Source organism: Mus musculus, chromosome 15 (genome assembly GCF_000001635.26).
Source record: "Mus musculus strain C57BL/6J chromosome 15, GRCm38.p6 C57BL/6J".
NCBI classification, from domain to species: Eukaryota; Metazoa; Chordata; class Mammalia; order Rodentia; family Muridae; genus Mus; species Mus musculus.
This window is the reverse complement of record NC_000081.6, coordinates 66,947,887-66,971,602: the sequence shown is the minus strand read 5'-3', so window position 1 is coordinate 66,971,602 and position 23,716 is coordinate 66,947,887. Positions and strand designations below refer to the sequence as shown.

General features: G+C 50.1%; 1 protein-coding gene and 1 long non-coding RNA gene across 2 annotated transcripts in view; one reads left to right on the top strand and one right to left on the bottom strand.

The window, feature by feature from the left end:
• Positions 1-1,955, bottom strand: part of Gm2895 — a 43,056-nt gene extending 41,101 nt beyond the window's left edge. Inside the window, exon 1 of the long non-coding RNA XR_875396.3 lies at positions 497-1,955. This is a non-coding gene — a long non-coding RNA (predicted gene 2895). The remainder of the gene's footprint in view (positions 1-496) is intronic.
• Positions 1,956-1,961: 6 nt separating this feature from the next.
• Positions 1,962-23,716, top strand: part of Ndrg1 (N-myc downstream regulated gene 1) — a 40,324-nt gene continuing 18,569 nt past the window's right edge. The window contains exons 1-4 of the mRNA NM_008681.2: positions 1,962-2,099; positions 11,051-11,131; positions 12,206-12,241; positions 23,119-23,224. Of these exons, the coding sequence (NP_032707.2) occupies positions 11,069-11,131; positions 12,206-12,241; positions 23,119-23,224 (205 nt within the window). The 5' untranslated portion in view covers positions 1,962-2,099; positions 11,051-11,068. The remainder of the gene's footprint in view (positions 2,100-11,050; positions 11,132-12,205; positions 12,242-23,118; positions 23,225-23,716) is intronic.

The following is a 23,716-nucleotide window of genomic DNA, read 5'->3' as shown; positions in this document are numbered from 1 at the left end:
CTTTCCTTACATAGCCCATGCTGATCTTGGCAATCCTCCTGCTATAGCCTCCTGAGGGTTGGAAATAGGGGTGGAGTTACAATGGTCCAACTTGTCCAGCAGCAGAAAATTCAATGCTTCTGGTTACCTATAAGGTCTGGCTTCCTGAACACAGACCCAGATCCCATAAGCAACATACTCGGGGCTTCTGCTGCAGATCTGAGCTGTTCTATATGCCCTGTCCTGAAGAAAGACTTCCTCACAGGGACAGGAAATAGCTTCTCCTGGCAAAGTACCCCTCCCGCCCCCCAGTCCATACTGAGGCTACATTTGTTGGGAAAGTTGGCAATTCTGACACACTCTTTGACAAGCAGTAAACCATAGGTACTCAATAAATGTTTGTTGGAAGACAAAACAGGGGAGATTCTGGGAAAAATGGTTATTAATGGGGTAACAGACTGCTTAGTCTGTGTTGTTAAGCAAAAACAGGATGACTCGCAAACATGCCAGTACTCACTCTCATGGTCCTTGGGTCCAGAAGTTCTTGAACATAGTAGGTGCTCAGGACAACTATAGATCTGGTAAGCTCAGCTTAGCGATCTTGTATGGATGTCTTGGGAAACAGAAATCTTGGGGCTCCATTTTGCTATGTCCCCCAAAGAAAGAGCTTTCCTTTTTTCTTCTTACTTCCTTCTTCTCCAGCTCCTTAGCACAGAGCAGGCTCTTAAAGCGGCTCCCTAGATATCCATAGACCAAGAGAATGAGGGTCAGGTTATCTAGAGGAGGGGGGAGGGGAAGGCCACTTGAGTCATAAGGGTTGAGCAGGTGGCGTTGAAACAATGACTGGACTGGGCCTTAGGTGTGACTCAATCTCTCTATAACATGATGTTTTCTTGGTGCTGGGTGCTGAGATTCTCAACGTGGTTTCACATCTGAGCCAATCCGGGCAATGTTTATTTATTTAGTGGGGATGGGGAGCGAGGGGTCTGAGGAAAATGTATGGCACTGTGTTCTTCCTTTCCACTTTGTGGTTTCCGGGCATGGAATTTAGGTCCCCAGGGTTTTGCAGGCCACATGTCTTTACCAGGTGTGCCATCTTGCTGCACCCTTTGAGGAGTTTTTTTTCAAAGCCCCAGTGTTGGGGCACACTCTCAGATTCTAACTAAGCTGCTCTGGGGTGTAACCAGGGTATCCACCTGCTTAAGAAAAGCTCCCTGGAGAGGCTCAGGTGTAGGTCAGGGCGAGAACCCGGTAACAGGCAAGCAGGCCAAGGTTTTAGAACATCACGACAGAAGGAAGATCCATGATTGGAAAGCAAATTCTATGCACGTTCTGGGGACCACAAACTGCAGTCCGTAGAGTGCTTACAGCTGACACAGCGGGCTGGAGCAGCGGGGAAACAGCAGCTCAGAGTAGGAAGGGAGTTGTGGGGCGCCAAGATCAGCAAGAATAAAGGGAGCTAAGCAATGTGAAAGGAGCCTGGAGATAAAGTCTGCCGTCTAGGCTGTAAATGGGGCTCGGGAGTGACTGCGTGGAGACCCGGAGGAAGTGGGGGGTGCCGCCCAGAAGGGCGTGGCGCGGGCAGAGGCTTAGGAAACTCAAAGGCTATAGGGGGGCAAGCGGTCGCGCAGAGAGACACAAGGGAGTCCTTATGCACACGCGCACGAGCGCGCACGGGCACACCACGCTACCACTCGGTGGGCACACGTTCGCTGCACACGCCGCGGTCCCGAGAGCGGATCACAGGGAGGAGCGGCAGGCAGGGCCGGGCAGTCTCTCCAGTCGCGCCCCTGCAAAGGCTTGCGCAACAGGCGGCGGCTCCAGCCCGCCCCGCCCAGCCCAGGCAGGGTGCAGCACGAGGCGGGCCGGAGAAAGGGGTGTGTCCCCGTCTCCTGCTGCGCTGGGAGCAGAGGGTCTGGGAGGGGCGAGGCCCTGGGGGCGGGGCCCCGGCGCCTATAAAATCGCCCTACGCACGCACGGACATAAACAAACCTTGCCAGGCTACCCTCTCGCGTTGCAGGCAGATTGCTCACCCATCTTCGTCTCCCTCTTCACCTCCCGCGGGGCGCTGCACCTCCAACCTTGTGGTTGGCTCCTTTCCGTGCTTGCTTGCTCATTAGGTAAGCCCTCCGGACGCCTTCTTCCTCCGGAGCAAGACAAGGACCCCCAGCAAAGCTTGCTTTCGGGGTGCTACTGGACACCCCGCCCGTCTTTTGTGGCCCTTGCGAAGACCACAACTGGTGGTCTTCGGTGGAACCGGCGCCGGAGGGATAGCTGGCATCACTGGAGCGGGTTTCGATTACTATAAGGCACAAAAAGACGTGTTGGGTCTCGCTTTCTCTCTAATTGGGGAAGTGGGATTAAGGGGTCGAAGTTGGGGCGGAGAGCCTGGGAATACCTGGGTCGCACTTCCTGGCGTCAACCCTGAGCCACAGCTGACTTCTCTGTCCACTGGGCTCAAGGGGACACTTTGTGTGTGCTCTCGCGTGTGAAGGGGTGTGGATGGGTGATGGGGTGACTAGGAAAAGAGCGACTGTAGCGCGTGTATCCAGGGGATGAGTAAGGGTGAGCAGACTTGGCGGGGAGTGTGGAGAAGGGGGCGAGGGTGTGTCTACTCTGGAGCCTGGTCCCGAACCAGTGTGATCTGAGTCCAGGTTCCCATCCAGTCCAGAGCCCAGTGCTCTCTCCAAGCTGTGCGTGTGAGAGAACGTGTGTGTGCTGGGGGAGAGTCCGGGGTGTGTCCCGGCGCGTGCTGCACGCGCCACTGCGAGTGTCGGCGGCGAGAGGAGCCCAGGCAAGGGTGCGGCCCTCTAGGTAGTACCGGGTTGGCTCTGTAACTGCGCGGGAGTGGTGGTTTGTGCCTCCAGGGTCGCGCGGGCATCTGGCAGCCCCAGAGTTGGCTGGAGCTCTGAGTGTCGTCATTTTCGCCTCCGCCTCCCCCCGCCCCACCTCCCTTTCTTTCTCCCAGGCGGTCCTCCCTGCTGTTTTAGCCCGGAGAGCAGCTGGAACCGCTCGTCCGTTCCCGGGAGACCGGTCGCGGTCTCTGATTCAGCCTGTAGGGTAGATTCGGGAGGGGCGTGAGGAATGCTGCAGGCTCTGGGGAAACATGCTGTCACCACCGCCTCTGTCAAATTAGTAGCTGAAGCTAAGATTTGTGGATGGCTTCCTTACTCTGCCACCTTCCGTCTTCCCTTGTCTGTCGCCTTTGCTGGCAGTCATCACGGATCCCCATGCACTGTCCCTTGGGCTTTAATGTGGGAGGACAGGTCGGGGAGGGAAGTCCAGTGGTCCGTGTCCTAGAACAGCCTTCAGCTCTCCCTCACAGACTTCCTGGGCAGGTCAGCTTATTTGAGTCCTTGAAACTCCTGAAGAAGATGGGAAATTCAGGACAGCCAATGTTCCCCCCCCCCTTACCCCCTTCAGTGATCTCCTACACCACCTAAAGTGAACGGACAGGCGCTAGCTATGGATTTCAAGGCAAATCTTTCAGGTTGCTTCTTACTGTTAGAGATCCTAGCAATTTGTCTATTTCACATGTGTGAAGTGAATGAGAGAAAGCTAGGTGCAGAGGAAAACCCCCCAAAACCATCTTCATGGGACTTGCCAACTTCTGGACAGTGGCAGGGAGGGGCCACTGTTTTATGGGTGTGGCGCAACCAGCCCCAGGCCAGAAGGGTACCAAGTCGGAGCTGAAAGGTGTGAGGGAGGCTTTACAGGAAGGTCTGGAAAAGCTCCAAGAGGTGAGACTACAGTAGATGCTGTCAGGGAGCTAATCCCACCTGGGCCTTCTTAGCTTGGTGGTGCTTGGTATCTCCGTGGCCAGTACTGGGGAAGGAGGACTTTTTCAGCCATACCAAGGACAGTAGCTTGACCCATAGGAAGAGCTCTGACATTATTAAAAATCATTGGGACAGCTCTGCTTTCTGCCCTGACCCCGGTAGGTACCTGATACAATCCTATGGCTGGAGGAGGTATCGCTTAGTTCCTGGGTCCATTGTAGAGTCTCCTCTCCTCGTAAGCTTTCTCTTGGTGAAAGCAAACCAGAAATTGCTAACTACTGGCTGGGCTATTTCAAAAGGAAATCCCAACTCACACACATCCTTTCCTGTCTTTTGCTACTTTAGAGATGAGAACTGAGATCAGAGATGGAGAGGTCTGTGGCTGAGGTCAGCCAGAGTCTGAACTCCGTTCAGAGTCCCTTCTCAGAAGTCTCTTGGTTAGGACTGAACTTGAGTTTTGCCTGAATGCAACGGAATGAATAGGAACTTACCTTCTTACCAAGTTTTGGGTGAGGCCAGTAGGAGGGAGAGGCAGAGTATATGTTTGCTTTTTATTGTTTGTTTGTTTTGAAAGTGTTTAAATCATGTGTTGAAGTGGAAGCAAAGTCAGTTCAGTGAGAAAGAGACAAGGGTAACAGTCCCTCTACCTGGTGTTTTTTTTTCAGTTAGTTACCTCCCCCCCCCCCCTGCCCAACAGTGCTGGGGTCCCTGGGTGCATTGACCCCTGGTGGCTTGAACTAACCCCAGCAGGGGACAGAAAGAAGGCAGTGTTTTTCTGATGTCCCAAAGCTGCAGTACTTCCCTTATGACCTAGATCCAGAGGAGTCATCTAAGGCGTGCCTCAAAGGTCCTGTACCTTCTGAGGCAAGCCAACGTAATGACTAGCACTGGGGGTGTAGCCATAGCAGAGCGAGTATAGGATAGGAAGAGAGTCTGGGACAGGAGCCACAGAGCATCCAAAGGATCATTTGCTACCTTCCACCTCCACAGGAATGCCGCCTGGGCTGTATCATCTCTATTGAGGTGGATGAGAAAACCAAAAGCTTATGTGAAACTATAAGTGGGAGAACCAGACAGACAGAACCTTTTGAGTCAGCCCTCAAAACTTTTGTGTTCTAGCGTAACGATATATCCAGGTGTTTGAAGAAAGCAGGGAAGCAGTATGACACATGCAGAGATAGTCTCGGGCTTTGGACCTTAGTTTTCCTCTTCTATAAAGGTAGAATAACACAAACAATCTCATCTGGGTGTGTAGAGCTTGCTTTGGCTAATCCACATGAAGTGAGGCCAGTGGTCAGCACATGAGGAGCACTGTGTGGAAGCTTCACATAACAACTAGAGAGGAGGAGGGCATACCTGCTATGCCTCCTTCACCCTCTAGGTCTAGAAGTTTATAGTTGCTTAGTACATAGCTCTTCCCTACTCAGATCGCTATGCAGCCTATCATATTGCCTCATACAATGGAGGTAGGAGGAGGTCTTAATTCTCAGGTTAGAAAAACAGGCTGGGCACCAGTCTAGAATCAGGTTAATGGATCTGGACCAAATGACTTTATCCTTAGCCACTTCTAACCCTAACCTTGCCCCTTCTGGACCCAGCTTTGGGATGGGTGGTTAATCTGGTGGACTCACTGCAGGCTGTGGACCTTCTTGGTCACATCTGACCCTAGGCTAGCCCTTCTCACTTGCTTTTTCTCTCCATGGGAGACGGAGCTGCTAAACGTGGCCTCCAGTTGTTTTGTTGGAAGGAGGTTTGTACAAGAGCAGGATGCGACACCGTGGCCCAGCAGGAAGCTGACTGCAGAGGTGGAGGGTCACGTTTAGATGTTGGCATGGAGCTGAATTCTCTAAGGTGGGTGTTGTAGAGGAGAGTTCAGGCACTTAAGGAGAATGCGAGGAAGTCCGCCTTGGCACCTCAGAATAAGAACATGCTTACAAAATCAGGCCCACAAACAGGCTCTTTGAAACAAGAGTTTCTTACTGTCCTCTCTATTTAGTCGATCTCCATGCCCACTGGCTACCTCTGCTTTCTCATGCTCTGTCTCTCGGACTATAGGTCTAACTAGTTCTTCCCTACCCAAGGAAGTAGAAAGAAAGGCGTATGAACCTGAAGGCTTGCAGTTCATTAAGTATAGCTTCTCCTTTCCTTCTATCTGAAGAAACCTTTAATTTTTCACTTTGTAGTCTTCTGCCTAGAGAGGCAGGGTGCAGGCCAGCATCCATCTTCACTGGTTTCCATCCTCAGCAGACCTCTCCAAATACAGATCTGATAGGCCCTCTTAAGAGACTGATGACTCTGAACCTTTCTCAGCTAGCCAGCCTCGACCCTTCTAGACTCTTCCACGGCTTCTCCGTGGTTGGTAGCTGGGCTGAGTGCCTTCCCGTTCTCATTTGTCCTGTGGAATCACGCTGTCCTGTCATCTGTCTGTTTTCTCATGCCCCCTCCCAGGGCCTGGCACTTAGTGAGTGCTCTATCCTTGTCTGCCCAAAGGACACTGATGAGGGCGACAAACCAGCCCATCTGTACAGGAATGACTGGAGAGGCTCTTCTGAAGTGTGGAAGAGACAGAGCCATTTTGGGGGAAGGATCTGATTAGGGTGGCCAGCATGCAGTCTGATCTTGGGGACAAAGGGCTCTGTATGAAGATCCATTTCCGTCCTAGGCTAACACTGTCTCTATGATGTCAATAAATTGTCTCAGCCTCGCCAGCATAGCTCAAACCCATCCCACGGATTCACAGAATAGTTCCTCTAGTGCGACCAATGTCCTTCTTTGGACTTCCAGTTACTGGCTTATCCTTCAGACAGTGCCAAACCACTAACTGCCAGACCTCTGGTGCCAAAACACCAACGAGCACTCCGGGAAGATCAGTCAATGTAGGCATATTCCTGGCACTTCCGCTTCCTGCTGTTACATTCTAGGCAGCCCTCTACTCTGCCTACCTCACTGCTCAGAGCTCAGGGGACTCTGATTAAATACACAAATCCCCCTTTCAGCTGGGGCAGGTAGTGCAGCCCTGTAGTCTCAGCTGCTTGAGATGTCGAGGCAGGAGGATGGCAAGTTCAAGGCCAGCCTGAGCAAACTGAGACTGTCTCAGAAGAAAAAAAATATAGAAAGATGGTGGGGAACATAGTTCAGAGATAGAGTCCTATATGCACACACACACACACACACACACACACACACACACACACACGGCTCAATCTAAAACCCAAAAGTTTCAGTCCCCACAGATGCTAGGGGTGACAATGCAGCTTTAGTTGCCTGATGTCAGGTGGCTTTCTCCTTGTGACCTTTGTCCCATTTTTCCATTGTGGAGCAAAGCATCAATGTTGAGTATTCTATGGAGTCCCGAGGCTCCTGGAGGAACCCCTGTTTGGAAATCTCTAAGGAGGATGGTTGTACCACCTTTTGGTCTTTTAATATCTCTGAGATTTTACATCCCACTCTACACTCCCCCTAAGTGTAGAGCCTTCTCTGATCCAGCCTGTCTGCAGGGCTCTTTGTGAGATGCATTACATAAGAAAATCAGCCCAGGGCTCCACTGCCTTGCCCTTCCCAGAATCTTCACTTTCAAAAGTTCAGAAAACACCAAGGGAGCTGGGTAAGTGCTTCACAGAGTGACTTGAGAGTCTTTTTGAACTGACATAGGAATGTCCCCACAGGCATGTAGGGGAACCTGGGCTTGTCCCAAGGTAGTTTTCCTGGGTTCACACAGAAGTGATACTGCCCTGCAGACCTCCCTGGGGTTGCAATTTTAAAGGGTTGCTATGCTACCACTGGTAGCACACATTGACCCTCAGTGCACTGCAAGGGACAAGCTACTAAAAATACCCATGCTTCTGTGACTCCTACCTGGAGGGCAGAATCTGGGCCAGCTGCTGACATAACAGTCAGTGCTGAGCCAGCTGTGGTCCCCTCTGGTTTTCCTTTCTCTGTTTCTCTAAAGGACTCCTGGGACCTGTTATTTGCCTCCAACAATGGAGTGAGGTGGCTGGCCATCTTTCTCTAGGTCAGAGGATGGAGACACGGAACCTTTGGGAAGTCATGTAAGGGAGATTTACTGGGCTCCCTATCCCTGTCTATGAAGTTGGCAACGCCCCTGCCTAGGACTTCTTTGAACACAGAAATCAGTGTGGGGTCATGGAAGTGACTTACGGCATTTACTGTGGTGTCCAGTCCCCATGGATGCTCTTCCTGGGACACCGGGTCCTGGAAGTCTCAGAGCAGTTCATGAATGCGTCTTTGCTGGATTTCTCTTTTGTTTCACCCCACGGGAACTCTAGGGGCCCAGGAGAGCTTGGCCAAGAGGGCAAGCAAAGGGGTAGGTTCCACAGAGCAGCTTCAGCTCTGGGGAATGACAGAACTAGGGAGCCCAGGGTAAGCACAGAGGAGTCTGAGAGGAGTCAAGAGGAAGGAAGTGAGGTGGGGTCATTGGGCCAGAGCTGAGCACTTTGCATAGGGCACTTTGGTCTCAGAGCTGTGCCTTCCTACCTGGGCCCCCATGTCTACCTAGTTTGTCGGGAATCCGAAGGACAAACACACATTCTTTGCAAGTGAACACAGGGAAGCTCATAGGGGTTATGTCTTCGAGTCATGAGGCAAGAAAGTGACCTGATTCCCATGCTGCGAACTCCCAAGCCAGGTTCAATCACCTCTCTGAGGCTTCTTGAGATTTCCAGATTCTGTCTTCACTACCCTCACAGACTGGCTAATGATTCTCACATGGCCTTGGGTTGCTGTGGGACACTCAACCTATTGCCCTTCGAGACCCAGGGTTACATTTCTCCCTGTTCCCAGCACATGTTGACTTGACTTGACCAGGGGCCCTTGAATTCTTGTTCCTTGATGACCAAGATGTGCTTGCCTAGCCTTCCTGACCCTTGTCACTCACGATCTAGCATCAGTGGTGTTAGAGAGACCTCATGGTGCTGCACTGTGGGCTGGAGGACTGTTCGGCATTTGCTGAGCAGTTTTTACACATCCTCTTCCCCACTGGGCCACTCTGGGACTCTGGGACGAGCAATGTGTAAAGCACAGGCTGTGTCCTCACAGTGCCCCAGGGACTCCCCAGCACCACAGGAAGGAAGGGACACTGGTTCATTAAATAGCTATTTGCAGGTCCTTTGAGTTGTTCAGTTTAACCTTCGGCTTGCTGGGAGCCTGGGCACCAAGTACACACAGATGCACACACGGAGGTGGAGCTGAAGCTCACAGTAATACTAGAATCTGCTCATAGCACCAGGTGGCCTTCACTCCTCTTTGAATTTTCTCTGAATTCCTGGAGCAGGCAGGTGGGACAGGAAGAAGCAATAGCAGCCAGGCTGCTGGCTGGTGTTATGACCTGGGGCTCCACCTCTGTGGGAGACTTTCACTGGGAGGAAATCTGCCCTCCTCTAATCCCTGCAGCTGGCCATGTGAGCAGAAGCCGTTAGACTTGGGGCAAGAGTGTGTGGGTGTGAATGTGTACTGGATGAAAGAATTGTTATCTAACAGACATTTTCTGGATGCTCTTTTCATACTAGGGACCGCTAAACTCAAGCAGTCTCAGACAGGTTTCATTTTGCATCCCGGGGACATTTGGCAGTGTCAGCGGGCATTTGTAGTTGTCACAGCTTGAGGGTGTGGTCGTCCAGGGCCGGGGATATTTCCTAGCATCATAGAATGTGTAAGGGCCTGAATGTCAGTACTGAAGCACACTGGTAGGGCAGGTTTTTTTTTTTTTCCATGCTCCTGGAGGTCCTTTTAGGCTACAGGGGGAGCCTGAGAGCCAGGACCTCAGTCTCAAGGCCTGTGTGTGATTCTCAGGCTTGCCCGAACCCACACTGTGGGAAATTTGAAGACCTCCACTTTACCCGGGGTTCTTGGCTGGGCAGAGTTTGTTCAGCATCCCTGTGAAATGTGAAGTCCTCCACTCTCAGCATGAGAGGTGGTGGTGCCAGAGGCCAGGGCTTCTGGAAGGTCTCTCTAGGCTGCGTAGGCGAGGTGTCCCACGGCTAAGGTCTCGGGACTATCAACATGCTGAATTAGCAAGACTCTCGGAGCATAGCTTTTCATGCCTGCTGCCTCCGAGCTGGCGGCAGCCCAGGAATGTTCACAGATATAAAACTGACTTTGTTTTTCGAATGTTCTGGCTCCCAGACCCGAAAGGCTACATAAAGACATTCTTGTGAGATGGTCATCTACTGGGGAGAGTCACGCTGGGGCCCCAGACCAGCACACCCTGTCTACCCACTGCATGCCGTATATTGGCATGAATATGTGTATTTCAGAGGCCTGCTCTTGCAGGCTGACCTGTAGATGAGGGTCACAGGGCTCCTGTGAGCTTGGGCAACTGGCTTTCAGGAAGTCCTGAGACTTTAGCTCCCATTGTTGCAGTATCTATAAAGCCTTGAATACCTGGACTTATAACTCATATTTTCCCTGTAGGTAGTGAGAGGCTATATCCTGGGCCCATCTCTTGGCATTCTCCACCCACTCTGACCTCTGTGTGCCACCTGTGACACTTCTGTTCTCTGGCATTCCTTAGGCCCCACTCTTACTTTTTCAGCATTTACTTTTTCAGCTAGACTATGGATCCGGAAGAATGTGTGTTTATCTCCCAGATCTATAGGCATTGCCTCCTGCCCTCTCCTTTCCCCACAATCCCCAGCTCTTCCGAGCTCTGCACCTGTTCATTTCTGTAGCCCTTATCTATTGGCCCTTATGGGGAATGTGTCCTAGTGCCAACTAAAGAGATCCCTGTTGCCACCCTTTCTTGCCCTTTTGGGTTTGGCTCAGAAGTACCATTTGCTATAGGGTCATTTTCCCACATCCTGTTAGTGTTCCATGTCTGTCAAACCTTTAGCATTGGTTTGTTCCTGTCCCGTTCTCTCCACTGTGGTCAGGCAGCTCAGAGTCTTGCTCAGAGGTACATATTGCACCTGTACGTGGTGGCACCCAGGGGCCTTTTGGTCCCTTTGATTGTTAATCTGGGGACATCTGGCATCAGCAGAGGGATGTCCTTCTAGAGTGCATCAAGAAGCATCAGAGTGGGCTTGGTGGGTCTGGACTAGGTGTGAACCTGCTTTTGGGTCTCCATCCATCTGCTTGTTTGTAGCTGTAACCGTGAACCAGTTTCAGGGGAACGAGGGCTTCCTTGTAGTCCACGAATGGCCATGGGTGTGGGTGGGAAAAGCTGGGGACGGAGGAGAGGCCTGGCCTTCTTATTTGTTTCATTTCTGCATTAGCTTTTTTCCAGGAAAGTTATCTCACTGAGAAGTGCTGACCTCCTGGCCTTTTTCCCCTGGTAGGTGTGTGATAGCACGGAAATGTCCCGAGAGCTACATGACGTGGACCTCGCTGAGGTGAAGCCTCTGGTGGAAAAAGGGGAGGTAAGTAGAGCTGCTTTAGGTGACGCTATCACATGCTCCTAGTGGGCACACATGGTCACATATTGGCATGGACACTCTTGAGCATGCCTTCATTTGTATATAGCATGCATGCATGTGAACAAGAGCATAGCATATAAGCTATGTATGAAGTGCACACACACACACACACACACACACACACACAGAGAGAGAGAGAGAGAGAGAGAGAGGGAGAGAGAGAGAGAGAGAGAGAGAACAGGTATTGGCCCCCTCTATTTCTATCTGCACTTAGTGACTCTTGCTCTTCTTGTCTATTGCCCAGTCACAACCCCTGTAACGGGCCATCTGTTAGGATTGGTTTACAGCGTTCCAGCCCCCGTGTTTCTCTGTACCCTTCTTTGTTTTCCTGGCCTCTTGGGCATTTGGCACTGATGATCCATCCTCTGTGCTGCAGGCTCTGGCTGGGGCCCAGCTTTCTATTGGATTCAGTCTCTGAGTTGGGCAGAAAACAGATGCCGACTAGAAGAGTGAGGGTCCAGGTCCTCCCCGAACCGCACTGCCCTGGCTTCCTTGGAGTCAACACACCCTTTCCTACCTTCCTGGACCTTTTGCCTGTCCCAGAAAGTTGTTAAAGATGAAAGCTGATGTAGCTTGAGGAAAAGGCATTGAGGTTTCCATTGCCCTCTTCTCTCCACAAAAGACTGGATTTTAATCCAGAACGCAGGCATTAGCAGCCACGAGAAAATTACAAGAGCAGAAGAGACACGGCTCCATTAGAGTCAGGAGTAGCACACGCGCAAGGTGTATGGACTACCTAGCCACCTCCAGCACTCTGTCACCCAAGCTTGTGCCCTGCTTCTGTCTTCAGATCTCTTTTGGCCAAGTGTCCTTGGAAAAGAATCTAGCAGATAGACCAATTTTCTACTGGGCTGCTGTTCCCTGAGATAAAACAGACAATATCTCTTTGCAAGGACAAAGGGACGCCCACTGAGCAGAGTTTAGATTCAGGCAATGGAAAAGACCATGAGTATTGATTGATGTTCATCTCTAACCAAGGATAGTAACCTTGTAACCATGGCTTTCATCTCTCCACAGAGCATCACTGGTCTCCTGCAAGAGTTCGATGTTCAGGCAAGTAGAAAATGTGATCTCTTTTTTATCCTCCAGTCTACCTTTTCCCTTCCTTTCTTCTTTCCACTGGCATGAAGTAGATCGCTTTTATAAATGTGGAGTCAGCAGAGATCAGGGAGTGGCCTCAGCCTATACTGATACTTTGCAGCTTCTCCTGGAAGAAGCTAGTTTGAGTTCTACCCGGGGAGTCAAAAATTGACCAGCCCCCAACAGGGCAGACAGACAGATTACCATGTGGCCCTGGAGAGCTGGGATGTGTATGGGAAATAACAGATGTCCAGTGGATCTGGAGACCCTGTGATGTGGACACATAGTAATCTTGGCATGTCAGGAAATCTGAAACTGGGGCTCTAGGCATAAGGTTGTAGTATCCATCCCACTCAGAGCCAGATGGAGGACTAGCCAGGATGTGTTTCCCAGCTTTGTCTAAGAGCCAGTTATAGAGAGTGGAGAAACCCTGCACTCTCCAGTGTCCTGTGCCTTCATCCCCAAGCCTGAGTACCCTGGAGGGCTGCAGGCATGCTCATTTAGACCTCCATGAGTTCCCAGTCACACATCTTGATTTCATCCTGTTCTCTGCAGACAGAGGAATCACCTACCTCTGGTTTTTCCAGGGGCTCCTGCTTTGATGCACACTCATCCTTCCACATAGAGGTGGGGTTCTGCCCTTGACTCTGGAAGGTAAAGAAAAAAAAATTAGAACAAGAGTTAGAAGTTGGCTTGGTTCCATCACAGGTCTAAAGGCATAAAGTGGGCCTTTGAGGGTCTGACACCAGTATGATTGCTGGATACTTTGACCTTGAGGCTCCAGAAATTCCCAGCATGGGTCTGAGGCCAAAGCTTCTGTCTGTTCTCCTTTGGGGCCAGCTTATCCTGTTAGCTGGCAACAGAAATGAAGTATTAAGCCATTGCTGTATATCAGCCCTTGGAGTCCACTAAGAGAGGTAGCAACCTTAACAGCACAGAGATATCTTTGTGAACCCCAAGAACCCTATAAAGCAGGGGACTTGTCCTTAGGTCCAAAGTAGAGGTAGGTGGTCTAGCCCACACTTGTGCAAGAGACCCTGTGGGGTTTAACAATACAAGCATACACTCATCTTGGCCCTTGAAATGGAACCCTGAGACAGGGGTCAGTATCAATCTAAAGGCTATTCAGAGATGACAGTTGCTTCCATTGGAGGGTGGAGCCCCATGGCCTCATAAGCCTGCACCCCCCCCACCCACCCCCGGCACAGTGAGGATTCCCGGAGGAACAGGTTGTGGTTTCTACCCCAGGGCTCCTGTTGACAGCGGCTCAGCCTAGTCTCCTAGAGGAGTCTCCTTGACACACAGCCCAGTTTTTACTGTCCTTGGATGTCCTCAACCTGTCTCTGTAGTTGATAACTTTCCAGTAGGGATAGCATCCCTGCATTCTGTGGGGAAACTGAGGCACCCAAACAGAGACTTACCTGAAGTTATATCATAGCTCAGACCTCTGTATCCCGAAGAAACTGACCTTCTTAAGAGTCTGCAATGCTGTTTGTTCTAACTAACCTGACAAGCTGTGTGCCTTTGGCAAGTTACTTCACCTTGCTGAGTAAGCTTCATCCAGTTGACCATAACCAAGTTCCAGTACTTAACGGTCTACTAGGCACTGTTACGAGGATGCTGAGTCCAGTTAAATTCAATGCTTTAATTTAACTGTGAGATGTACTCCTTCACTCTGCACAAGAGCCCTGCTTTCAGACTTCTCATCCCTGCTTCATCTCAGGTCAGAAGACCAAGTAGCGATGGGTTCTGTGGTCATCTCTTCATGGGAGCTTCCAGGTTGACTAGGTGGTGACTGGTGATGCTAGGACACTGACCTGGGGTTACTGTGGTGCTGTATATGCTGCGGTGCCTCCCATCTGTGACAGCTTCCTATGAGTAGAATTTCCAGTAGGGGTTCAAAGCAAAGGCTGTGGTGTGCAAGGAAGCATGGCAGAAGCACAAGTGGGCAGAAGTGGCCTTTAAAGTTCAGGGACTTGATTTCTTAGCCACCAGCTTCTTAGTCTACATGCTCCTATTTACATGAGGTCAAGGTAGAGACATGCTTCCAAGGATCATGGGTGAGAACATCAGAAGCCCCTCCCCCCCAGATTAGTAGGGTAGTCTGCATCCACCCTGGAACCCACCAGATAAGGAAGACAAATAAGCAGACAGGCTCCCTAACCCCATGTGGAAAGGCAGAAGAGGGACCATGGATGGGGTGAAGGCAGCTCCTTGGGTGGAGAGTATCTAAGGAGGGGTTTAGAGGATCACCAGTCCACTGAGGACTGCTTGTCACTTCATCCCTTCTTTTGCCTGACTAGGTATGTTCTGTTTGACTCCCTGTGACCTGGTCCACTGTCTATCAGCGGGCTGGGGATGTAGGAGAATCATTTTAGTAGCAAGGAGAGCTGGTGGGGCTTCCAGAATCTTCCACGTACTTGTTGCAAAAAGGGAGAGACAGCTCCGGAGAGTGGCTTGCCAGAGGCCACCCTGTATTTGGTAGAGGAGGCAATGTCCCAGCCTGTACCTGTCTCAGACCCACAGATGCCTGGGTGGTGGTGATAAAGTCACTGCCTGTTCCCATATACAAGGTACCATACTAAGGGCTTCCCAGCCAGCACTGCATTTCACACCTCAGTAAGCACCTGTCCACAGGCACACGTGGAGATAATGAGAGGGGGGGTGGTTGTGCTTCGGGCGGGGGGGGGGGAGGGGCACAGCAGGTCTAGTTTTGCCTTCATTAGAGGAAATGGACGTTTTTGGCTCACTGTTTCCAGGTCCTGAACCTGTGAGTTTGCTCTCCTTGCTTCCTATGCAATGGCCAGAACTCCACACCATCCATCTCACTGTCTAGGACTCAGGGATGGGTGTGTGCTGTGGTGAGCTAGAAGCCAATGGAATGTCCTGAGGGCTTTGGTTTATCTTGTTCAGTCCTGATCTGCCCTATTGGAGATGTGGAGGGACAGAGGAAGAGCAGACATTGTACATCAGTGGTGGCTAAGGTTGTGACACCCCATCTTGCTCCTAATCACTGTGCCAGGGTAATGAGAGCTATGAAACTGTCCCCTGAGGCCTTGGTTATTCAATTGGCTGTGTGGGCTGAGCAGAGAGATGTAACTGACAGCCCTGGGGCCCCCTGTGCAGTGAGGGCTGAGCCCCACAAGTCTTTCACTGATTAGGGCCTGGTGACTTGCTTTCTTTTCTCCCTTTGCCTCCCTGCTCAGTGTATGATTGGTAAAGTGATTATTTTTTCTCAGAGTTGAGACTGTCCCAGAGAGAGTGGAAGGCCAATGCCAGCTGCCCCTTTCTGGTTATCAACTAAGTCCCTCCAGCCTCTGTTTCCTATTTAAGTGACTTTGTATTTTAGAGAGGATAATGTTGGAGCTATAACATCACAGAACATATTCCATCCTCTATTGTGTCTTCCCTCTGATTTTTATTGTGGTAAAACACACAAAATAGTTGACATAGTCACCATTTTTAAGTGTGCAGTTTGGTGGCGATAAATACATAGATTTTAAAAGTCCACGTTCCCTCTCCCCAAGGCCCTCCCCCCACCATTTTACCGTCTCTGAAGGAATTTCTTGTTTCCAAGCACCTTGTATAAAGGGGGCCTACACAGCAGCTGCATTTTGGTGACTGGCTAATTTCATATGGCATTGTAATCTCCAGCTCAATGTGTGGTAAAATGGTGTGATTTGTCGGCTATGAGGTCCATGGGCAAGCCAGGCAGGTGCCCTGGGATTTCTCTGTCCTCTTGGTGAGTCTTTGGGAACCTGTGCTATCAGCTCATTGTCTCTCCTGATGGTTGGAGAGACCATAACTGAATCTGTAAGGTGGGCCAATTGGTCCAAGCCTGACTGGGACTCTCCCCTGAAGACCTTTCCTATAGTTCCAGACCTATAGTCCCCCACCTCCACCCACCCCCCTGTCCGTAAGACTGCACTGTGGCTCACCTCTGCCATACCTCTTTGGTCTGTCTGGCCAACCACATGGTTTGTACTACATTGATCTCTTGTTTGGTCTTCGGAGGGGAGGAGGTGATGTGAGGTTTAGAATGTCTGTTTCTTCTTGATGGCCATTCAGTATCTTCATCCACTTCCTAGTCTTCGCATCTCATGGGGGTTGGCTTAAGGAACCCAGATGCTTTGCCGTGCCCACCTGAAAGCAGTCTGCGATGCTACATGGGGGACAGCTCCTACTTTGGCATTTTCAATGAACCTAGATGACACTTCCTTTTTCCATAGTCTTAGGGGTGTAAGTTTTTGCACATTTCTTTTAAAGCAGTAGAAATGTGTGCCTCAATGTTCAGTGCTAACCAGAAAAGACTCTCCCACCCATAGCTGGGTTGCCCAAGCAAGTATTATGGGCCTTGTCTCTCCCTGCCTGTGTCACCTTGGGGTTTCTTCTTGTCTGAGGTGGGCACTGTTCTAGCTCATAGCAATGCATCTCCCTTTGCTAAAGGGCTTCTGGATCCTTAGGATTTCAGCTTGTGGCTGCTAGTCTGTGGTGCTTCAGGAAGGACAGAAGATCAGTTTGATCTGGTCCTGCTGGGGCAGCTGTCCTTAAAGGGTAATGTCTCTGTCTCTAAGTTTGATGAGCAGGCGTTGTGGGAGCATTTGAGATTTGAGCTTTTTTTTTTTTCTTTTAACTACAATTCTGGAATTTGTGTTTGTTAAAACTGCCAGCTGCCTTTGAGATGGTCCTGCTCTTCTGCTCCAGATGTCTAAAGCACTGGATGCACATCTATTCCAGGGCCTCCTTACTAGGTCACGCACAGTGGAACCTATCTTTGCAGAGAGATCTGTTTGAAGATGCCCAGAGGTACTATTGAACGTCTTCTGGAAACTGCTCTGTGCTCTCCCCAAATGCCCATATATGAGTCTCCTGCCAGCCTGGTAAGGGCAATGCCCTGCCCTCCTTGTGGTAACATCTAAGATATAACTCTAGGGAAATCACATGGTGATGAAATGGGTGTTGAAGCTGACTCAGCTCCTACATCCAGAGATAGAGTTTCCTCCAAAGGTAGTTTCGGGAGGGCACTTCTGGCTCCAGGCTGGTTGGCTTCCATTTACTGTTAGGTCTTCAGTGTCTAATTTAGTGGTTCTCAACTTTCCTAAGACTGAGACACTTTTATACAGTTTCTCATGTTGTGGTGTCTCCCAACCATAAAATTATTTTTGTTGCTACCTCATATCTGTAATTTTGCTGCTGTTATGAGTCGTAATGTAAATATTTGATATGTAATGCCAGAGTGGTTCCAACCAACCCACAGGTTCAGAAACACTTGTCTAATGCCTTCTCCCTAGGCTCTGCTTGTTGAAATGGCTTCATCTGATTTGGTTTCCATGGGAATATGTTCGTATACACGGGACACTCTGGAAAATGAACAGATGTTCCCTTTGGGGCCTCCTAGAGGGTAGAGAGCCAGACAGGGTGGCTGACCTCCGTAACTCCTGAGCTTGGTCCCTACTCCTTGTACCTCCCTGGAGCAAGCTAGGCTTGGGGCTGTTTCTTTGCCCTTCTGTTAGCAAGCCCGTCTACTCATGGGAAATGCAAAGAGTGGCCATTTTGGACTAAGTTCTGTCCCTGCACCTTTGTTTTCTGTTTTCATTCGCCAGTTAATTCCTTCTAGAGTGGGCAGAACTCCCACAGAAAGTTATGAGTTCTTAGTTCCCCCATTTCCTGTCCTTTCCCTTCTCTGGTCCCACTTTCCAAGCAAGCTCCTGGGATTCAGAAACTCCACTGGCAGATGGCATGGATGCACATCTGGGGCATGTGACATGCCAGCTGCCTGCTCTGGTGTTTCCTAGCAACATCCCTGGAACAGTAAAGGAAAGCCATCTAGGCTGAGGCTTGGAGTTGGGGCAGACGTCTGCCCCAGGCCAAGATCTGTCAGACTCTCCCAGGTAGACCTTCATCTGGCAACAGAAAAAGTTGCATGCTTTTCTTTCTCAAGGCTTAGTTCTAATCTGTGAAACATATGCAGGGGGGCCAGGGAGTATCAGTACCATGAAGGCCATGGCCAGCCTTCCATCCATGTACCTTGACCCTATGCACAGACCACGGTGTTTCTCCACTGGATTTGGGGTAGATTGGTCACTCCTTTTTTCTTTTCCTTGTCTGAGGAACATTCTTCCCCTGTCTGGCTTCCTTGGAGAATATGACCCTAGGTGTTTTTTATGACCAGGGCTGACACAAAGCCACAACAACAGGCTGTGACCTGTAGCTTCTCATCTCTGCTTTGGTGGGATGGTAACACAAAGGGTGGTGGTCCCTTAGGACATTGTAGTCTCATCCCTCAGTATCTCCTGTGGTGTGACTTGCTGGCCTGGAAAAGGGGTGGTCCATGCCACTAGCTGCCCTAGAGTCTTGGAGAGTAACATCCTCTAGCATCTATCTGCCCAGGGCCTCCAGGGAAGGGTGAGATTATGGTGGGTGTAGCAGCTGGTCTCTAGAGCCCTAGATTATCCAGCCAGGGACTTAAGCCATTCTGTCTCCACAGTAATCACATCTCCAACAGTTGCCATAACAACCAACAGGGAGAGAGGTAGTTGTTTGAAAGGCACTTCTAGGTCTTAGCTGTGGTAGCAGCCTGAGGAGAGGCAAGCTTGCCTTTATTTATTCCTGTTCTGGTTGGCATTAACTGTCAACCTGCCACGACTCAGAATTATCTGGGTAGAGCATGTCGTTGCCTGGACCATATTGCCCTATGAGCATGTCGTTGGGGAATTTGTCATGATTATTAATTGATGTGAGAGAGTCCAGAGCACAGTGGGTAGCACTATTCCCTAGGCAGATTCGGGAACTGTATAAGAAAGCTAGCGAAGTGCAAACCTGCCTGCCAGCAGGCAAGCAGCATCCTCTGGGTTTTCCACCATACTTTGACTGTGAGCTAAGTTCCTTAGCTGAGGATAGCCTTGTGAGGAATAGCAAAAAGGGCCTGCCTTCACGTTTCTGCCTTGACTTCCTTCAATGACGGACTGTAAAATGGACTCGTAGGCTGAAATAAACCTATTCCTCCCTAAACTCCTTTTGTCAGAGATTTTGTCACAGCAGAAAAGTCAGTTAGTTATGCATCTTCCCTCCCCTCCCCCAAAAGCTGGTCTGAGTGCTAGTGGGTACTAAGGGTTCCTTCAGTATGGCTATATTTTCACTCTTCTCGCCATCACTGCTGATCAGGCTCCTAGGTTGGAGATATGCTCTCCCTTTTTAGAGATGACCCCAGAAGGCGTATGTAGTAGGACAAGGATTTGAAGGGTAGTATCCACAGGGAGGCTGGCCTGACCTATTTTTAGATGGAGCCATGTGGGTTAGCCCCAAGACAATAAAGAATGTAGCCCCACAATAGACCATTGTTCCCATGGTGGCTTCAGGGACAGCAGATGACCCGCGTCCCACGGGGCTGGGCTATTGCTCCTGTCTTATGGATTTTTCCAGTGCTTGCTCTGTGTAGGAGAGAGGTGCCAAGCCTGAAGGGAAGGGGCGGGGCAAGGGAGACAGGGCTGGGCTTTGTGTCCCAGGGGACTTATTTTGAGGACCAATAAGGCATATGGTTCAGGAGACCCCCTGTACTGGGGGTTCAAGAAGCTGGGTATTCGTGCCTGTGCTTGCCAGTGCCTACCTACGATTGACTGTGTCCTCTGGTGTCTGTCTGTGCCTGCCTGCACCCATGCCAATGGGCCTATGAATGCTGTATCATCACTACCTCATGGACACTACCACAGGTTCAAATCCATATTCCAGAGAGTGAGGAGGGCTCTGGCTTGCTTGCTTCAGAAGTCTTCAGGGATAGGACCCCCTGTATCTCTCTGTCCTGGTTGGAACCGAGCCAGGTTATGAGTTTATGCGCTCACATGTGTTTGAGACAGTATATAGCCCAGGCTGTCCTCAAACTCTCCATCTTGCTGCTGTCTTACTTTCCTCGGTGCTAGGATTATAAATGTGCACAACCACAAACACCTAGGGTAAGGTCTTGGTGAGATGCCACACTGGGGACTAGGCATGTAGCACAGTGGTAGAACATTTGTCTAGTTAGTAGGTGTGAGGCCCTGGGTTCCAACCCCAGTATATGCACACAGCAGAAAAGAAAATATAGCATTCAGAGACTATACTTTAAAGGTGGGACCCTGGAAGGAGGGTTCATCCCTTGTGTTTTGTACTAGTGAATCTATGTGCGTTCTTTTATCCGGGTGTGCTATACTAGTACATCCATGTGCACTTCTGTGCACATACAGACATTTGTGGGTACTATTCACTAGGACATCAGTGTGTACTGTTCTATTTAAGACTAGTATATCCATGTCCATGTGCATGCAGTGTTGTGGTATTCTATTTATGTGTATCATGTTACCAGTATTATCTATGAGCACTGCTATTCCAGGAGATCTGTTATTCGTACATCCATGTTTACTGCTGTGCTTGTACATCCATGTGCATTGCTGTAATTAATTCCCACCTGCTCGACTGCTACAAACATGTGTTCTGCCATTTTTGTTACACGCATGAGGACTGGTATGCAAGTACACCCATGTGCACTGTTGTATGTGTACGAATGGCTGTCTGTGCTGCAGTTGTGCCCCAGTTGGGGAATCCCTGTCCTCATGGGCTTTACAGCCTTATTCTGACCACCCCAAGTCTTGTAGGATGGAGGCTGTTCATGTGACAGGTTAGGGTGACTTTTCCAGAACACAGCTCCTGAGTGGGTGGCCCTCCCTATCTATTCTTCTCTCACATTAGACTATGGGTGCTGCCTCTCCTACCTCATGAGACACATGGGTCCTAGATTCTGGAAGGATGTTTTTGGCACCTGAAATTTTCTGTGCCTGTGTCACCTGCATGATTCTGACCACCAGTTGTAGCTTGGAGGTGTCACACAGCCCTTTAGGGCTTTTGCAAGAGATGAAGGATCTGGAGAGAAATGGCCCAGCTACACGGAAGTCCTCAGTGTCCCCAGCAGACCTCGGGAGGGCAGCCAAGAGCCAACCACAGCAGAGGAGGAAGCTGTTGCTTTCAGACGAGGAAATTGCTCCTGGGACATGCTTCCTCAGAAGCCTAGAGTGACAGCAAAGAGGACAGGCACCAAGGGCCAAAGGCAGGGTCACAGAGGGTCATAGATGTTCACAACCGGCTTCATGGGAGGTTCATTTGACATCGGGCAGGGTAAATGAGCCTTCTGGGAGCTGAGGACTCGGAACGAAGGTGAAGCCTGTCTTTTTGAGGGTAGAAGAAAGAGACATATTCCTTGTTCTCTCAAGTGAGCATGGGGGGTGTGGGGGTGCTGTGGATTGCTAAGAACTGGCTTCAGAGTAGAGCAGGAGAGAGAAGGAATTTAGGGGGATCGTTGCAGGTTCTCTGCTCAATCCAGAATGGGAAGTTGTTGGCCCATTACACTGACAGTCCCAGGAAGTAGAGGCCATGCTGAGACTAATGCCTCCTTTCTGTCTTTATCAACCCCAGGATGATGGTTTAATGCAGGCAAATATTTGCCTATTGGCTGCTAGTTAAACATTGCTAGGTCAAGCCCAGCCCCACTTCCACAGTGAGTCAGGTTAGCTCCACTTGGTATCACCTAACAGTGCCTGGCATTTGAGAGGTGCAATGTGAGAATTGGCCTCAGTCTGTGAAACAGAGTGTGTCAAGGGAGCTGGTGTTTGTGTGTGTGTGTATGTATGTATGTATGTATGTATGTATGTATGTATGTATATATGTCTTAGTAGCTCTTCTATTTTGTGAAGAGACACCATTACAAAGGTAACTATTTAGGAAAAAAAAACACATGTAATTGCAGCTTGTTAACAATTTCAGTTATATCCTGGCAAGGAGCATGGCAGCACAAATGGTGGTGGAGCAGTAGCTGAAATCTATATCTTGACCCATGGCTGAGGTGGGGAGGGGAGAAGGAAAGGTGAACACTGGGCCATGTATGGGCTTCTGAAAACCTCAAAGCCCACCCACAGTGATGTACTTCTTCCAACAATCTTAATTCTAACCCTATCAGAGCTCCCTTCTCTGCTGACTAAGCATTCAAATATATGAGCCTGTGGGAGCCATTTTTATTCAACCCACCCATTGCATTGTGCTTTGCCACAGGAAACTGAGGTTGTTCTTTGAAATGGGGAGTGACTTCTAGGAAGCCTCAAAGAGCAAATACCTATTATCCATGGGATAAGTGAGACACAGGAACAAGAAGTCAAGGAAACTCAAGCCAGATGCAGACAACAGAGTACTTTTCAGGCAATGTGACTGGGGCCACCTGTCTCTGGATTGTAGCGCATAACCTGCCAGGGTCCTGTCTTCTACCTCCTGATACAGCTTTGCTCTCCTTACCTTTTCATTTTCCCTTCCCCTCTTCTCTCCTTCTTCTTCCCCTCTCCCTTCCTTTTCTTTCCTCTTTCTCCCCCCTTCTCCTCCCCCTCCCACTTCACATTCCCCTTCCCTTCCCTTCCCTTCCCTTCCCTTCCCTTCCCTTCCCTTCCCTTCCCTTCCCTTCCCTTCCCTTCCCTTCCCTTCCCTTGCTCTCTCCTCCTCTCCCCTCCTCTCCCCTTCCCTTTCATTATCTCCCCTTCCCTCCCCTCCCCTCCCCTTCCCTCCTCTTCCCTCCCCTCCCCTCCCCTTCCCTTCCCTTCCCTTCCCTTCCCTTCCCTTCCCTTCCCTTCCCTTCTCTTTCTTTTCCTTTCCTTCCCTTTCTCTTCTGATCTCAGACATCTGCTGTTGCCAGTGCAGAGCTCTAGAGACCATAGGAGGTGTGTACTTGGGGTATCCTCAGAACACAGTTGGGAGCATGGCATGTGTCCATAGTCAGTGGGTCAGCCACCCTAAAACTGTGAATCCCAGGTGATGGGCCTCTGTCTGTGGTCTCTCCTCAGGAGCAGGATATTGAGACCCTACATGGCTCCCTGCATGTCACCCTGTGTGGGACCCCCAAGGGCAACCGTCCTGTCATCCTCACGTATCACGACATCGGCATGAACCGTGAGTTTGGGAAGCTGGAATGCTTGGGGAGGGCTGGCGGAAGTCAGCTGCTCTTACTGCTTTTGGGACTTCTTGTTTCCAGCCTCAGCCTGGGAAAACCTGAAACATACTCTGCTGTTAGTACTGGATGCTCTGGGGACAGGAAGCGAGCCCCACTGCTGCCTAACAAGTGTTACAATGACTTAAAGATTAATATATGCAATGGCCTTTGATACTGTAGTCATTCTGAAAAGAAGCCTTGTTTCTGTTCTCCACTGCCCTGATCTTCCATATTCCCCAGCCCTGCTGAGGACACCTCGTCTCCTCTATGTCTCTAGAATGTCATACAAGCACAGTCCTCCAGTGTGTAATCCCTCATGATTAGCTCATGACCAGCTTAGTCCATGTTTTCAAGACTGATATATGTTGTAGCTTTGTCAATACTTTACTTTCTTGATGGTGAATAAGACCCTACTGAATGGAAACCACACTTGGTCTTCCATTTTTTCCTCT